Source organism: Rhopilema esculentum, chromosome 10 (assembly GCF_057945365.1).
Source record: "Rhopilema esculentum isolate cy_ngs chromosome 10, ASM5794536v1, whole genome shotgun sequence".
NCBI classification, from domain to species: domain Eukaryota; kingdom Metazoa; phylum Cnidaria; class Scyphozoa; order Rhizostomeae; family Rhizostomatidae; genus Rhopilema; species Rhopilema esculentum.
In genome coordinates, this window is record NC_142824.1 from 4,811,666 (window position 1) to 4,824,352 (window position 12,687).

The 12,687-nt window shown below is 34.0% G+C and overlaps 1 protein-coding gene across 1 annotated transcript in view; it reads right to left on the bottom strand.

Moving 5' to 3' along the window:
* Positions 1-470: 470 nt before the first annotated feature.
* The window catches only part of LOC135685885 (disheveled-associated activator of morphogenesis 1-A), a 32,350-nt gene continuing 20,133 nt past the window's right edge, over positions 471-12,687 (bottom strand). The window contains exons 13-31 of the mRNA XM_065201980.2: positions 11,376-11,511; positions 10,670-10,698; positions 10,192-10,226; positions 9,564-9,686; positions 8,953-9,208; positions 8,428-8,522; positions 7,964-8,008; positions 7,601-7,663; positions 7,202-7,291; positions 6,549-6,763; positions 5,726-5,814; positions 5,167-5,280; positions 4,520-4,620; positions 4,070-4,131; positions 3,507-3,567; positions 3,241-3,375; positions 2,788-2,883; positions 2,468-2,542; positions 471-1,911 (exon numbers count right to left, since the gene is read on the bottom strand). Coding sequence (XP_065058052.2) covers positions 1,648-1,911; positions 2,468-2,542; positions 2,788-2,883; positions 3,241-3,375; positions 3,507-3,567; positions 4,070-4,131; positions 4,520-4,620; positions 5,167-5,280; positions 5,726-5,814; positions 6,549-6,763; positions 7,202-7,291; positions 7,601-7,663; positions 7,964-8,008; positions 8,428-8,522; positions 8,953-9,208; positions 9,564-9,686; positions 10,192-10,226; positions 10,670-10,698; positions 11,376-11,511 — 2,084 coding nt within the window. The 3' untranslated portion in view covers positions 471-1,647. The remainder of the gene's footprint in view (positions 1,912-2,467; positions 2,543-2,787; positions 2,884-3,240; positions 3,376-3,506; positions 3,568-4,069; positions 4,132-4,519; positions 4,621-5,166; positions 5,281-5,725; positions 5,815-6,548; positions 6,764-7,201; positions 7,292-7,600; positions 7,664-7,963; positions 8,009-8,427; positions 8,523-8,952; positions 9,209-9,563; positions 9,687-10,191; positions 10,227-10,669; positions 10,699-11,375; positions 11,512-12,687) is intronic.

Below are 12,687 nucleotides of genomic sequence, written 5' to 3' on the forward strand. Positions count from 1 at the left end.
TTATGCAAAATGGTACCAGCCTACCAAATGCTATTTTGAATAAACCATTTATTCTACAAAATCAGAACCTGTTTCAGAATTATGGTAAAAAGTTCGTAAACAGCGGAGCAAATATTTTAGATTTCCAGATGTGGGTTCTTATTTGAGGAAGCTCTTTTCAAGTTGGTTTCTACAATATTGATAAAAAAAGGGTCATCAATATAAGCTTAACTTTTACTTAACTCTTTTTTATAAGAATATTGTATATAAAATATTCAGGTTCAGTGCCATCCAATTTCTAAGATTGTTATAAGAATATTGCTTGGCCTCAACTCGAATATTTGTGTCTCATTTTCAGCATTTTTCTATTAAATGTGAAATGTTAATAACAGAGAATTGCATAAATATCCAGTTAATGTTAGATATTAAATATCCTGCAGTCGCTGTTTAACTTAGCAGATTTCAGAATACTTGAGAAAAACGAAGATCTATCGGCTAAAATTATTGAATAGCAGAACCAGGAAAGTTAGCTGAACTAATAAAAAACTGAATACCGAAAAATTAATTCGAAAATTATTTTACATAGAACACATTGTAGATTATTTGACAAATTTGTCTGACATAATTAATATTTGCGTAATAAATTTACATAATTAGTGTGATACTGACTAACTAAATACATATATATAATTAATCAGACTATTATGCCACTGCTTTTCTTCAAAACATACATGAAAACATGATATGCCTCGAGACTATAAATATATAAAGCTAGAATATTTCCTACATCATTTGGAGATAATGGCCCCCGTTTGGCATTTAACACGCATATTTACATAATTTCTGAATTTGCAATTTACGGCTTAAGCTTACTTTCTGATTAACTGATTAACACGATAAAAAATTCACATTACTGAGTACTTTACACTGCAGCTAGAAAAGTATCTTTTAGTTCTGTTATTTGGCTGCAGAAAACATATTGCTTATTGAACATACAATTACATAAAAGTCCACTTAAGTGATGACCACTAAGTATAGAGGCTGCGCAACCATGTTCCTTTTATCAGTGTAAGATAATGAAAAGATTATAATGATCGATACTATACATGGTACATGAACGCCGTCGAAACTTGAATTACGATGCATGTTGTCGAAACTTGAATTACGTGGTGTCGAAAATTTAGGAAACTGTAGAGAACCAGCCGCATATATAATGATGACGTGTGTTACTTAGCCAATGGTAAGAAATTCTAAATATTGTCAAGTAGCAACTTCTATGTCCCTTGATTGTTACATCCTGCTTTAACTCTACAAACACTTATTTATACGGAGAATACCAAACAGTTAATCTTTCTTTATCTCCCTTTTAATCGAAAAAAGGGCAAGGAATTTCCGATTTCCATGTCACATTCTTTTTTGGACATGACGACATTGTTGCCTCCTCGTACTACAGATTCTAAATGACGTCACAGCAGCGATTCCTACCTTTTATAAAATCCGACCAGTAACTGCAGTTTACGCCAGGAATCAATGATTCTGGAAGCGAGGCAGAGAGGTCAAGCTTTGCAAACACCTGAGCTCATATCATAAGCTGACCTACCATTTTCTTCTTGGAAACAATTCCATCCGGGAAACATTTCCTCCCTGGAAACATTAGTCCCGTTAGATTTACAGCTGCAGGTCGGGTTTTTCTTCCCTTTCTCTTTTAATTGCACTCATTTTCAGTCCAGTTCTACCACTCTTCCCAACCCTTTTTCTACCTTTAAATTTATTCATTTCGTCACCAAATACATCTCCTGTCCGTAACGCTGAAATCAAATCATCAAATTCGCCGGGACTTCTTTCTGAAATCGATTTTCGTCGCTCTTCGGGTGGTCCATTCTCATTCATTAATTTCTTCGCAGCGACTCTATGTCGCTCTCTTTCTCGTTGCTAAAAATAGGAAGATAGTGGTTTTTCAAAGAGATTTAAAAACATTTGGAATTTTAAGCATCGAAGGTCGCGCAAAATGTCAAGGGTCTTTAAAATATCAGTGGTTTAATATCAGATGGGATCAGCCTTAAATAGTTTCAAAAATCTATTGAATACTCATATTGAATTTTGAGTATAATTATTATGAACATCATCAATATTAAATATAATTATAAATCTATTGAATATTAAGCTTTATCTAAGTACTATTATAAACAATGTAAAATTGTTAACAAATTGATTTTATGATGGTATTTTTACATACTAATAAAGCTTCAATCCTATATTGTCTTTAAGTTTTATCCTCAAGCTCATTAAAAAACAGTTTTAACTGAAGCGCAATCGTTCTGAAAAGAACTTGATTAGGAATGGGAATATGAATGGCCTTATTGGAAAGCACTTTGCATAAGTCAGTCTGTATTTTTAACCAATAAGAGGAAATTACGCAAGATACTAACCACTGTATTCAATAGGAGAAACAGTCTCAAGGAAGAAAAATACAAAATGCACGGCTTACCTCAGCTAATTCTCTTGCTTTTCTCTCTTCTTCTTCTCTTTTCTTCCTCATTGCAACATTTTCTCCTTTTACTTCCTATAAGAGGAGCAATAAATGGGTTGAAGCTTGGAACGCCCAGCTAAGAACAGAAAGCTACACGCTACATTTCAAGCCAGTGCAGAACAAAGTCTAATCTAGTTTGAAAAAGAGTAATATAACTTAGTCACATTTATAAATCATATAAGATCACAAATAAGATATAATAAGAGGAACTTAATATATCTTAATAGCTCACAAGCAACTTTTAACAACAAACTAAGATCATAGAATACACGACTCACCGAAAAAGAAAGCAAGAACGAGTCGAAAATGCCAAAGAATTCATCCATAGTTACTTGCTTAGGATCTTCGCCGAAGAAAACAACAGTCTTTTCAAACTAAGGTCGAAATGAATACAGCATGAGAAATACTTAGTTAAAATTCCACGCAAAAAGTGATCACAAAAATCACAATATTATGAAAAAGAAGTAACAGGCAGATAGGTTAACGTTATAATATTCACAAGAAACTTGAGAAACATCAACATTAGATACTGTGGCTGTGGATTTATGAAACGCTCATATTTGATTACAGCTAAATGGTACAAAAATAGACATCCTAAACAAATAGGCCGAGTTTATCGACAACCATCAAGATATGAACTCAACAAGTTACTTTACTTTACAATAATTTGTATTAAAGCTTAACTTCTACATAAACACATCTACTAGCATAAAAAGAGAAACTCTACTCACCTTTTCTTTCATTTCATTAAATTCCTCTTCGCACTCTTTAACAGAGAAATTAGTCAATTTAACGAAACTTGTCATGACTTCGACAAAACGATCGTTTGGTAGTCGTTCTTTTTTCCTTTGCTGAAGCTCAAGTTCCTAAAAAAGACAATAAGATTAGCAGTGAAGATAAAACAAAATTTGAAGCCAAAAAACACGCCACTCGATATTCAAGACTGAATGAGCAGGATCACAAAGAAAATAAGGTGTCCTCAATAAAAAACACAAACCTTTTCTACGTCTCTCAAGCCAGACTTTAAATGATTTACTTCTTTCTGAATGTCCGCTATACTGCAGGGAGATAAAACCATGATGGTAATGACAGAACGTAAAAGAATGAAATAGTTCATATTAGAGTGTACCGTGGAAGCAATTGTCTAACCAAGAAGAATTGCAGCATTAAACAGCGCGAAACTACGATTCGTAAAACCATGACGATAGTAAATATTTGAGACCAATCCTTATTTGCATAGAAAATGAGAGCACGTTCTTGGTCACCACTGTCGTTCACAGACACATAATAAGGCCTGCAATCGAGCATTCGACATAAAATCAAGCACTTTTTCGGGAAAAAATGTAAAGAACATTTTTTTAAACAATAAATCTAAAACCTTAGCGACCGAGGATGCAAACCGCGAGCTTTGGGGAAAACTTAACAAGTTTCCTTGGAACATTTAAAATTTTATTAATATTCTTAAATGAAGAATCCTAATACAACTTGCTAAAAGTGTCACAGATAAAGACAAAGCAGCTTTCTTTAACATCAAGTTAAGCGGCTTAAAGGAAAATTTACCTGACTTTAGCTGCCATGCGTACGTCAGGAAGATCGTTTTCTAACTTGAACACGTCACTGAACTAAAAAAAGGATAAGAAATGCTTTGATTATCATCATATCCTGATGTGCTTCTAAGTGTATCAAGTGTTATGTTACTCTGCCGTAGGCAACAAAAAATTTAAATTCGATTTCTTCTTACATTTACAAATAAACAAATGTATTCAATGACATCGAATTAATCATAACGTGTTTACAACAAACATTGAATTGAAGCTGATGGACGAGGGTCTGTTTTAAAAGCAAAGTTTGAATTAGGTAAACAAAGTACCTTAAGCCGTATCTTTGTGGAATGCTTGTTCATGGCAAACTTTCATCTTAAAATTACCTTATACTCCAACAAAGCTTTTCTCAGATATTGAAAACAAAAATATTGCTGTTAAAATATAAAACCAAATTTCTTAAACATGCCTTTCGTTCCAATAAGTCCAAGAGATAATGAAATAAAGTTATTTTTCTATCGACGCTTGATTTTGTATCAATTATTTTGTTGAGACTTGTCAGCCTGAAACCTGCGTGAAAAAGAAGGAAATGCTTCAATAAATTTGCGAAGTTCAAAAGAACTAAAACATTTGATAAATCTCCAAATTTCTGAAAGATAACTATGCATCTACTTCCTTATTTTGCTGAAGTCTTGATAAACAAACGACAGTAGATGTGAACTTGGATTATGCAATCCCATTATAAAGTTGGATTTAGAAAAATTGATAGAACAATCATTGTAGAAAATAATTAACAGGGAACTAAACATATATTAAAGAATCCTACATCTTTAAATGCATCGTAGTCTAGGACTCGTTGTATTATCACAATATTCAAATACGCTTTTGGTACCACAAAATTTGATAATGGCATGAATTGGGTCTTCAGAAAACCTAAAATTTCATACTGTTCCAATGAACCTCTAGCGCAAGTACAAAATAAACATCTTTGGTCTTGACAAAACAGCTTACGAATTATCTACAACTTCATGGTTTAAATACTAGCTTTACCCTAGACCTTGCGTTAATAAAAACAAGCAGTGCAGTTGATAAACAAGCAAGCCAACAGCTTCTTACCTGCAGCATTACCCCTCTGACCCCTGTTCATATAGTTTCCAAGAACTAAGACAATCTGAAAAAGGCTTCGCAGCTTTTTACTTCTCGAGAGTTCTTTGCATGCTTTCACCACAGCTGTTCAGTAAAGGAAATAAATTGAAATATAACTATTTACAGAAGATAATTGTTGACTAGGGTCAAAATGCCAAACAAATCTCGATTTTCGAAATTCTGTAGATAAAGTCAAATATAAACAAATGGAAAGCATCGAAAAAACTGTTCCTTAAAAGCTGTATTTTGTATTTGTAACCCTTGGAAAAGCCATGCAAGAATCACGAGATATTTCAAATGCCACAATTTGATCACAGATTATAATTTTTCTGAGAAAATATTACAAAATATCGCTAAAAAAATGTATTAATTTTTCCAGTATTTGACGATTTTGACTTGCTAATACCTTTCCTAGACAGAAGACATATTTATACAGAAAGCTGTAGAAATACACGTTATCAACTCAGTATGTTCCTTTTGCACAAAGGCTTCTTAAAGATCAAGGGAAAATAGGCAGACGATTGCGTACCTTGAATTTGTGGTCTCAGTTCAGCCATTCGGTCAGTGAATGACTTTTTATAAAGCAATGCTTTGAGTCTTTGTTCATAGTGCGGGATCCTTGAAAGAAAATAAACCATTCAAATACAATAAGAACTAAATACAAAATAAAGCGAAATTATGTATCACAAACGAAAGCAACAATTAGTCGAATGTGCCAAAGAAACTTTCTTGAAATTCAAGTCCCAATGATTTTTTCCGTTTAAAAAATATTTTCCTTTTATCCCCAAATCATATATAAATCGGACAAAGCAAAGCAAGCTCGATAAAGATGCAACTTGAGCACAAACGGAGAACAAGAAAGTAGAATGGAAAAGAATTGAAAGTGGAATTTCAAAAACACTTTGACTGAAATTCTATATGTTGAACCCATTAGAAGAAACTTCAAACTATGACGCCATTGCGATCTGGATAGTTATAAGTAGATTGGTAACTTGTAGAAAGAGCAGTAATGATGTGGTAACTAAATAGGATTAATGATTCAACTGAAGGGGAAACAAACGATGCAATTTGTTAAATGACAACTACAATTTTCGAAGAATTACAGTATTACAATCAAATATAATCTTATTCAACGTAGAGATAGATTAATAAGTATATACACAGTAACCAGGTCCGATCTCAGTCCGAAAAGTAACAAAGCACTGTTCAGAGAATATAAACTATTTCAGACATTTAAATTGTAAATGTTTATGATTTCAGACCTTTAAATGCAAATTTTATTCAAATATTATGCCAGGTAAAAAAAGGCTTCTTGGTGTAAACACGAAACAAGTGACGAAATTACAAATTACCTGCTCATTTCATATAAAAAGCGATCCGACCTCGCGAACAGGTCCAGTTGGTCACCGTGTCCATTCAGCAAATTTTGCTCATCTGGGGAAGGCACAAACTTAAGCATTTGCTCCAGCATGTCTTTTGACAGCTTTTCATCAGAATCCATCGAAAGAATAGCATCGACAATTTCTTCATTTGGAAGTCTAATTTTTGACAACAGAATCTGACAGTTCTAGTAAGAGAAAATGAAAACATTCTAAATAGGTGAAAAGGTGAATTCTTCTTAAACTATCCGCGACCAACGATGAACAAACAAACACGGAATAGCCTATGTCCCCAGGAAATCAAACGTACTCTCTCATATTTATCTCACAAATTCAAGTAAAATACTTTATTCTTTTCTTGTTAGCTTGCAAAGCAGTTGATCTTTGTAGAAAAAAGAAAACACATTGTATGACATTTTTCCTGGAAACGCTGCTGTTGCTATAAAACCAGCCAGATGTCATGACACACACAGATTAATAAGGTGTTTCTGGGACCAAATCAAACTCACAACGAATCAACCTCGGGTTGTTTATGGACTTGCACCTTAAACTGTTTAGGATTTACTCTTTCAGTTAACTCTCCTCTTATAATATTGAATCGATCCGTTCTTTTGCATCAATTTTACCTGTGCCCGCCGATTGTCGAGAAAGGAGAGCTCCTTTGGTTGCACAACAACAACCTTTTTCGTGAAATCCTCTTCGTCTTCATGCTCCTTCTAAAAAAAGGAACGAAAATTGTTGATCACATAATGACAATATATGATAAAACAAAGACAACACTATCAAAAAAGGCACTGAAAATCTTATAAACCAAACCTGCTCTTTTGACCTAGCTACGAGATAAAATCAAACGAAATGCAGGAGCAAAATCTATTTTAAAATCAAATAGATTCATGCCAAAAATACGAAAGTGAATGAACTCGTCTCAATAAAGGTTCAAGAAGTGAAAATATTCAAATTTCGAGTCAGGTTTGTCTTAAAATATGTCACATAAATCTGTATTTAATACATTAAAGATTAGATACCTCCTTCTTTTGGAATGCTGAAAACGTTACATCGATCTCTCCGAAATCCAGTTGTCGAATTATCTAAATCAAAAAGCAAAAGTTTTGAAAACAAATTCACGACGATCAGTATTATATATTGCATACACGAGGAAACAATTTACAAATGGACTGAACATCTTAGTAGCGAAGTAGCATCAGGTTAGTTACATTAGAAGTTGCAAAGAAAAACACAATTCAATCAAATCACATATTTACAACATTTTAGTTATATTATCTAATAGTCAAACGGTCCTTAATCGTGTATTTTCTAGCATAAAAAGGAGAGAAAATGGAAATTTCATATGCAGAAATGCTGATCAACGGGTTGATTGTAAAACACACCTCTGAATCATCAATTTCCGTCCACAGAGTGCCTTTAATTTTTTGCTGGAGAATAAAACATTAAAATCTTAAACATCAACTAAGTTATGTATCAAGGTAATTCTTATAAAAGTCTGAAAGCATCAGTCAAGTCACAGTCGTAAACTGGAACCACAGCCAGAGCTATCTTTTAGAGTTATCAAGAAGACTTTCAAGTATGTGAAGATAGACCACAGTACTATAATTCAAAACATGGTGCCTATGTGCTAAGTACCAATGAATATTTTGGGAGGATAAAAGTACCAGATGTGATAAAATATTACTTTAGATCTAGCTTTTTGGGTGAATTAAGGCAACAGAAGATCATTCCTGGCACGATTTTACGACTGATATTGTGGATAAAGTACAAAGTCGTTACATAGCACAGATAAAGCTGGAAATCAAAGCATCACAAAGAACTGTTTTATATTGATGACGGTACTTACATCGGGTATTTTAGCCCAATTGAAAGATTTCAATGGATTCGCTGGTTTTGGGAGCTTATTCTTTCGCCTTCCGAAAAATCCATCCCCTCCACCACCTTGAAGACGAAAAAAGAATACGTCATGAAGTGCTCGATGCCGTAAAGGCAGAACGGTTAAGAATGTGAAACAGGATGATCCTAGTACCAGCGGATCTAAATATTATCTAATTTCTTTCAGCCGATTTTTTCTAAGCTTGTAAACATGCTACATGCTACGATGACTGTATCTTGCAGTTGTAAGGACCATTGCTTCTGTGCATAAATTTGTATAATTATTAAAATATGCCTTAGAGTTGATTCAAGGCTCCACTAATGTCCTAAATTGTAAATACAAGAAAAATGTCAAGAAGCAAACATGTGTCAGCATTAATAGTGATATGCAACAAACCAAGGGAAATCAATAAAAACTCAACTTCAAGCTGTTATTAAAGATACTTAAAATGTCGATTTTGGTTACATGTTTCAATGAATATTATAACAATCGTACCAACTGGAGGAGGAGGCGGTGGAGCACCAGGTCCTCCAAAAAGTGGCGGCGGAGGAGCAGGGGCTGGCGGCGGTATACTGTTAGGAATGTTTTGAGTTGTCGAAACTGGAGCAGGGGGCGGTGACGGTGGTAATGGTTGCACGATCATTGCCCCCATGCTTTGTAGATTTGATATTTTTGCGTCATCGGGTATCGATGATCCAACTTGTTTCACGATTTCTTCAAGTCTCAGACGGTTCACTGACTCGAGATTCAACTGAAAGGGAAAGGGAAGTGGATTACCTAAAGCATTGGCATTTAACACCACAGATCTCAAATGTCATGTATTGAGGAAATCAGAAAATGAAGTCCTTCAAATTAGCTTCGAAAAAACTTTATCCACCCTGGCACTTTTTGTCTCAATGGTTCCTTCTTGAATTGGCGGTGACTGCCCTATCCCAAAACACTGGCCATGACAAAGAAGGTTGTTAAAGCAGGAAGATATGAATGATTGGTAAAAATAAACAAAATTAAATAAAGAATTTCAAGCATAAAATTTAACCTGCTAATAAAATAGATTTCTATAAAGGAAATATTAAAAAGAAAATTAAACTGGTTTTTGCTATGAGTACCTTGTTGTTTAGGTCATTCACTTGAGCGTTGAGCTCTTCGATTCTCCTGTTTAATTCTTCGTTAGTTTTTGATTCCTTCTCCAGTTTGTCTGCCATTTTGTCCACTGTTTGCCTCAGCTCATTCTGCAAAACAAAAGTTTGCAGTTTTATGTAGTGCAGACTTTCGTAGCTCGGTTTTTTGTACTACAACGAGCCAATATGGCACACGGAATTGATGCAACGTTTCGCCCATCTTTTTAGAATTATGATATAAGCTTTCGTCTCTGATTGACTAACATATCACGACGAATACATTCAAAATCAAATGAGTATTTAGAGACTTCTGTAAACAATCTAATCGACAACGTAAGTCTACATTTTTCTCTCACACTTTCGCTCAGAATTTTTAAAAAGAAGGTTTTCTAAATACTGGCTATCTCAGTTTTAATAAACGAATGTTATTTATTCGAAAACGAAGAAATGATTCAATCGTATGCATTTTAGACACTTTTTGGACACTGTTTCTGTTTATTACTGTCAAAGCTACCATATCAGCAAACTGGAGGCAATTACTAGGCAACTAGGCATCTGACATCCTTTCCCAATATCAGGCTGGCAAAATATAAAAAGTCAGTTTGAATTCGCTTACCGCTTCTTGCTCTCGTTTCGCTAACTTTGCACCACCTTGAAATTACAAAAATTTGAATCAGAAACAAAATATTTTCCATCTTCACACGCAATCCAAAAAAATCTCGTTTAGAAATAACAAAATGATAATTTTAATGACATGTAAACTACAAAGTGGTCATTACAGTATGCAAACACAGAACCGTAGTGGCTGGGCCTAAATTTGTAATAGTTTCACATCGGTTCCACCTACCCAATAAGATTCCAAGGCCAGATTAATGAAAAGTAAACGGATAATGGAATAAAGGTGTTGCTTTTCCAATCAAGTTGAAAGTAATACAAAAAATTGCAATTTCAGCTTAGTATATTCAATACAATAGAATTTGGCGCCAGTTCGAGTAACTTGTGAATTTTACAATATGAGTCTTGTGCTTCACTCCCTACGAAAATAATCATGATATCCTACGGTTCAAGCATCAATGAAAATAATAAGTACATACTGTCATCTTTGAAGTCGTCCATAGTCATTCTAAAAAAAATAATTAAAAACATTTTCAACAGGTGAGAAAGTAGCGATTATTTATATAATACCTTTATTAAATCGCAAATAGAAGATCAGATCAATTTTATGAAAACATATGTGAAACAAGTTGAATGAACATATTAGAAACCATATTCTTTGCCTGTCTTAAAAATTTTTTAAAAATTAGGCTCGTATATATATCAACTATGAGAAATCAGTGAACATTTGCACCATATAGAAGTGCTTTAACATTGTTGCATGTAAGAAAAACCTAACGCTAATTTGGCAGATAATTTTGAATCTAGATCCTGCATCTAAAGTATTCAACAAGACGCACTGAATGCAACATTGTACTAAATATATTTATGCAAGCAAAAACCTAACAGACCAAGAAAAGAAACTAATAAAAAAGGCTTTAGTCATGTACGCAAAAAGTGACGCGTGCAAGTTTTTGCTAATTAAGCGATGCACAGATAGAGTAAGAGAGCAGTTTTAGTTCAGGACTTAATAGATAGATCCGCTGCATAATATTTGCAAAGGTTGAAAATATCAAGAATGGCTTGCTGATAAAAAAATCTTCCTTCGTTAAAAGAAGTTTCCGTGCAGTAGGATGATTGATCAAGATGCGAATGAGCCATAGTGGCTGATGGCTTTCCATAGTAAACATAACAAAAACAACATACCGCTCCACGATGTACTTGACGTGCAAATCGACTGGCTTTACGTCAGGGTTTGTAGCGCCGTCTTGCTGTAAAACTATTTCTTGAATTATTCTGTCGAGGATTCTCCAATACTCCATTGCACCTTTCTTTTTGTCAGCTAGAAGATGGAAGCGAAAGACATTCATAAGTGAAAAACTGGTATGAAAATATGAGATACTAGGTTGGTATGTGCAGTCCTATTTCAATATATGCGTACTATAGATATTGTTAAAGCGATATTCTATTGCCTAATTCAAAGTGGGAGCTCATACCCATTCATGAATCTTACTGAAGACTATGGTGAAAGCGTATGGTGGAAAGTCTACGAATTTAAAACCATACGGTCCACATGGTTTTGCTAAAACCTTAAGCAAAAACGGGATTCCGTTTATATTTCGCGCGAAAAAAAACAGAAAATCGCAGGGACCTTTACAATGTTTGGAGAATTGTGAACTGCATATAAGAAGGAATTTTGATTCCTGTCTTGAATGAAATAGAGATCCAGATTTTTTAGGGCGCAAATCGAAATCCTACGGTGAGGGAAGCTGGAACTAGAAATTTGGATGGGAAAAAAGGACGCAAGAATTAGAACGGTCAAAAATCATTATCATTATTACAGATCCATCGTCATTGTTTCATAAATAATGCAGGAACCTTGTTTACATGACTTGAAATGTGCACAATATTCAAGACCCTCCTACATTAAAGTAATGAAATCCATGGCAAGACAATTTGAATCGATCAGATATTGGCCTTCGTCACAATGATAATGATTCTTTGGAGTAGATTTATTACTGAAGATTATATGGGTAATTCCAGCTATTCATCTATCCTATTCCATTTGATGTTTTATCGGCTAATTAATAAATTTTGCTGTGATTGCTGGAGCCTGAGGTCGATGGAGGAATGCAAGACAGGATATTGTTTTGGCATGTGTTACCAAACATGTCGGTATTTCATATTATTCTAGATATGCAAGCACTCAAGCGAAATCCACAAAAACAACTCCCTAAGAATTTCAAATGATTGATGTATTCAAAATTACAACTGGGTTATCATTATCTTCTGATGCCTCAAATATCGAAGGTTTTTCACAATTGGAATTGATATAAGCAATCTGTACTTAAAAAGAATTGGAAATATCAGATGCTGAACAACTCTTTCAACTCCATATATACAGATTAGAAGTGATATAAAAGGAAAAGCCAAACAGTACATGAAATATATTTTCAGATTCCTGAAAACAATTCATACTCATTTTGAGCTGAAATATATGCAGTAAATTTTAGCATAC